We start from the raw sequence: 4,700 nt of genomic DNA, 5'->3' as shown, positions 1-4,700 counted from the left end.
ATTCCATCCTCTTCTGCCCGCCTGTCAGTGACACTGATGATTGTGCCCTTTTCCCTTGAAGATTCATCCTAACGTAGGTTTCCATAAATATCTTTCTTGATCATTCATTCCTTGTCAGGTGGGTGAACTGAGAGAATCCTCCTTCTTCATGTGGGAGCAGAGAAAGATTTTCCACTGCAGTTTCTCATTTGCAGCGAAGCAAAAGCAGCACCTTCAGCTTTCTCTCAGTGGTTCAGTACAAGGGCTCCCTTGTACACACCCTGCCAGCCCCTCACAGCCCAGGCAGAACCAAACCTCCATGTAATCCTCTGCACCCTTCTCTTGGCACCGCTGGTCACAGCCTACTATGTGGTACCATCTTTGTGTCTCCTCCTTCCCCCAAGTCAGTGTACAAACCTTAACAGGGTTTGGTTTTTTTCCTTTGCCCACAGGAGCCAGGATGTAGCCTTTTCTGTCCAGAAAGACAAAATTCACCTACACACACCCCCTCCCTTGTTAACATGACCCCCTTTGCTGACTTCCTAGACACAGGCAGAAGTTTTCAATGTCTGATGTACTGACACTTTTAAGAGTCAGGAGGCCCCTGGAAGTGAGAGGCCCCTGGAAGTGAGAGGGAGGCCCCCCTTCGTGCCCATCGGGAACTGGAACACTAGGGGGAAGCAGGACTAGGAGGTCAGGAGCCTGTATGTCTGTCGTCCAGCTCCCAGCAGTTTCTCTGGTCTAGAGACCGCTGCAGTACCAGATGAACTCAGCTCCAGCCAGACTCCAAAACAGGCAGCTGAAAAGCAGCTTTTGCTCTTGCCCTAGGTCCTGCACCGAGCAGATCCAACCTCACCCCGGGCAGACGCCAAAATGCCCCTGACACATCCAGAGCAGCGAGTCCCGAGGAGTAAGGGGTCCACCTAGCGCAGTTAGAGCAGTACTGCCAGCCAGAGCAAGCTAGGCATGCAAACCACCGCAGCGAGCCCAGCACCACTGGTGACACTGGTGGGGACCCAATAGCCACATCGGCCCCTGGCAGGGAGGAGGGGAATGCCCTGAGGAGGCTGGCACTCCACACGGGCAGCGCTGGCTCCATCACTTTGCTCCATCAGTGCAGAGTGAGCGAAGGCAGCTGGAGGCTGGCTGGGCTGAGCAGGTGCAGCACAGGGACCTTTGGTAGGAACAGCAATCCAAGATGAAGGCTGCATGCTTACAGGGGGTGGAGGCAGGCTCCAGTGTACAGAAAAACAAAAGAAGCTTTGGTAGCTGCTGGTTTGACCCTCCCCAGCACTACTGCTGCACTTTCATTTCCCATAAAAGATCCCAAAAGAGACTTGCCCAAGGTCAGACTATAATCAGGAACAGATCTGCACTTGCTGGTTCAGAAAGCAACTTCTCACACCAAAGTTCAGTGCTCACTTATCCCCTCAGCTGAAGGAAACTCAGAGTGTTTTCTACCAACACAAGCTTCTAGGTCTTACCACTTTTAAAAGCAGTTCTGTCTGACAGCACAGTCAAGACGTGGGAGCGTTAAGGGTAGGGCCAAAACATCCTGCAGGGCTTTAGACAAGGCTTTTAATCACATCCTTTTACACCCTCTTACAAAATGGGACTTGGCTACATCCAGCTGACAGCAGCAAAGCCAGGCAGAAGTCACTGACTGCAGGCAACAGGAATGGAAAGGGGTAAACCAAGAGCTGCTGCCTCAAATCCCACCCGCGTGCGCCAGGTGACAACGGCTGAGCAGAGCACACATGAGCTGATGACACTGAAACCAGCTGGCTACCAGCTCTGTGAGTGCTAGAAATCAACAGGCAAACGAGCCCTCTACATGCTGCTTAGTTTAGAAAGGCATTTGGGAAGCTTAAGAACAGAAGTGCCAGTGGCACAGCATCTTACAAAGCTTGTGCTTTGCCATAAGCAACTTCCTCGAGGCCAAAGTCACACAGCACTCCCACACTCACGTGGAGGACTAAATCCTTAGACAATTTGCTTATGATCAGATAAACCAGGAGAGAGGGAACAAAGATAGCCTCACTATCTCGCCCTTTGCCAGCAGCAGATGATTCACTTTGATTTCAAAGACATCTAGTGGAAGATTAAAATATATATATATATATATACAGAAAACAACTAATCAAGTTACTCAGGAAACTTCTAGATTTCCCATTCCATGAGTTTCAGAAAGAAAAGGAGCTATTTCATTCTCTTGTCAAACCAGGCACAAGTTAGACAGAGATGAAGTGGTGAAGCATGCTATGGAAAAGATTCCCAGACTGCTAAGCCAAAAGGACTTGAGGTCCTTTAAGTAGTACTCCATTCCTCCTCTGCTTGCATCACCTGACCTTCCCTTCCTGCTGGCAAGGGAAGTTAGCAGACACACCATGGAACCTGAGAGCTTACATGACCTAGAAATCCAAGCCAGATTTAGGAACATTCTAAAAAAGCACTGGGGGGTGGAAGGGTGTGCATTGTTTTTTTCTTTAAAGATATTTAAGCTCTGGGGTTTTTAACAAAACAAATAAGGTTATAATTCTTCCTACCTTGGTATTTTAGCTTCACTTACTCTGAACAAGTAAAAACTTTCATCCCAGGGACTGACAGCAAAGTCACTGTAGGGTCTGTAAGACCAAAAGAAACCTGAACAGCAAAGGATCTGGAGAAGCCCACAGTGAATTGGGGAGTGGAGAGACAGCAACACTGGGAGGTGTATGGGAAAGAGACTCCAAGTCCCACTCAGCTGGAAGTCAAGGGATAAGCAACAGCAGCCCCAAAAGAACCCAGACTCTACCCAGGTGAGAATGCACGAGCAATACCAAACAAGCAATGTCAAAGACATTTTTAAGGTAGTGTCAATTAACACACACACACACTTATATATACAGCCATCTCTTGCAGAGACAAGCAGTTAGGTGGTTCCACATTCAGGACAACGTAGGCAAGTCAATGGCCACCTAGCCAGGGGTTCACAAGGTGCTGATGATGCTCCCATGTGCGTGCTCACAGCTACTTCATGTTTCTGAAGGGAAGGCCAGCAAGCCTTGGCACCAGGCTGAGTGGAGTCACATGTAACAGCACTGTTACAGGGCAAGGGAGATGGAAGCGTCCGCAGACAGTGTCCATCCATGGGAAGTGCAGTCAGAACTTGACAGAGAAGGAAGTTCCACATGAGCAACCCTTCTCTGCCTGGGGGTTGCTCACCACCTGGAAGGAGCTGCGAATCAGCTCCTGGCTGAAGTCCACCATGGATCCTTTCACAAAAGCCAGGCTGTCCACATCCACAACCACACGGGCACCACCTTGTTCAAACACCCTGCAGAAAAGGAACATGTTTAACCATTAAGTGTGCTGCAGACCCAACAGAAAAGCACAGCCTGAGCACTTTCCTTATTCACAAGCTGCTTCTCTTCCATGCAAGATACTATCATGACACTCACGCCCTTCCTGTCACCTCTGCAAAGAGCGGCCACACCTGACCACTACACCCCTTTGTCCTTGCCTGTCATCAGGATTGATAACTGTGTCCAAGGAAAACTTGTACTGGAATCCAGAGCAGCCACCTCCTTCCACCTGCAGCCTGAGAAACTCTGAGCCTTCGGTGATCTCTAGAAGCCTCTGCAAAGAAGAGAATAAACAGGATTTAAAGACCCACTGGACAACGTAGCAAACACACTAAGGCCTCCTCCCTGTGCCCAAGGCAAACCAGGCAGTTTGGGATCCCTCCCAGGGGCACCGAGCTGCCTCCCGGGTCCCTACCTTCACGCAGCTCTGGCTGAGGAAGACCTGCCCCTCGCTGGGGTCACTCTCCGTCGGGCCTGGCTCGGAAAAGGACGATGCCCACCGCACTGGGAGGCCAACTGCACAGGCGGGACCCGGCGGGGGCCTCGGCAGCGGTCGCGGTCGGCGCAGCGGGGCGGGACGCCAGCTGCCTCAGGGAGAGGGGAGGAAGGAGGGAGTCTCAGGGAGGTCCCCGTCGAGGGCAGGGCCCGACAACTCCCTGAGCGGCGCGCTCGGCCCCCACCCCCGCCCCCTGCCCCCTGCCACAGGCCGGCGACACGCTCGAAACGCCCTCACGGGCCAAAGGGATCGGGCGGTACCTCGTCCGGCTCCCCAGCGCCAAGCTCCGCCAGCCTCCTACCGCCCTCCGCGCCGCCATATTGCCCCGCCGCCCCGCCTATTGGCTGCCCCGCCGCCGCCGCTTCCGGCCAGGGCCGCCATGGCGCCTGCCGGGGCGGAAGTGCGGAGCCGGGCAGTGTTGCTAGGCAACGAGCTGCCGGCCCCACGGGGCGGCCTCGGCACCCCTCCCGGGCGGGACGGGCAGGCCCGGCCGCCGAGGCCTGGCTCTGGAGGCAGCGTCTGTTGGCAGGCAGAGCTGGGCTGCGGGCTGGGTTAAGCCCGCAAACCCGCTGGAGCTGTTGACAAAGGGCTGAAGCTGCCGGTTGGGCCTGGGGAGCGTTTGCTTCCACAAGTGGCACCGCTCACGGGGGGAGGGGGGGAAATAAACAGCCACAAACCAATAAAGGGCAACCACATAAATACTGCAGCGCTCCCCGCGGAGCGTGCTTGCCCGGGAATTAGCTGTGAGGGCGGCTGTACCCACGCACTGTGAGAGGGACCAAGAGGCAGGGGGTCAGGCAAGCAAAGGGGCCATCGGGGGTGGGCTGAAGTGGCCTCGGGCTTTGCCCCAAGTCTGGCTTTTCGGGTTGGCTCTCCTTCAC

The 4,700-nt window shown here is 54.1% G+C and overlaps 1 protein-coding gene across 1 annotated transcript; it reads right to left on the bottom strand.

The window, feature by feature from the left end:
- Positions 1-2,855: 2,855 nt before the first annotated feature.
- Positions 2,856-4,143, bottom strand: ISCA2 (iron-sulfur cluster assembly 2). Its single transcript, XM_084263633.1, has 4 exons — positions 4,080-4,143; positions 3,739-3,907; positions 3,482-3,597; positions 2,856-3,295 (listed from the first exon to the last, which is right to left on the bottom strand). Exons 1-4 carry the CDS (start codon positions 4,136-4,138, stop codon positions 3,121-3,123), a joined length of 519 nt encoding a protein of 172 aa, XP_084119759.1. The 5' UTR covers positions 4,139-4,143; the 3' UTR covers positions 2,856-3,120.
- Between the last annotated feature and the right edge of the window lie 557 nt (positions 4,144-4,700).

The sequence above is a fragment of the Gallinula chloropus genome, assembly GCF_964237585.1.
Source record: "Gallinula chloropus genome assembly, chromosome: 4".
NCBI classification, from domain to species: domain Eukaryota; kingdom Metazoa; phylum Chordata; class Aves; order Gruiformes; family Rallidae; genus Gallinula; species Gallinula chloropus.
Note: the sequence above shows the minus strand (reverse complement) of the source record. Positions and strands in the feature narration are given on the sequence as shown.

Excerpts from the sequence above, each read along its gene's own strand:
- ISCA2 (XM_084263633.1), bottom strand. The coding sequence starts at position 4,138 with ATGGCGGCGCGGAGGGCGGTAGGAGGCTGGCGGAGCTTGGCGCTGGGG. Across the intron at positions 3,908-4,079 it reads GCGCTGGGGAGCCGGACGAG|CTGGCGTCCCGCCCCGCTGC; the intron begins GTACCGCCCGAT and ends TCCCTGAGGCAG. Across the intron at positions 3,296-3,481 it reads GTTATCAATCCTGATGACAG|GGTGTTTGAACAAGGTGGTG; the intron begins GCAAGGACAAAG and ends CCTTTTCTGCAG.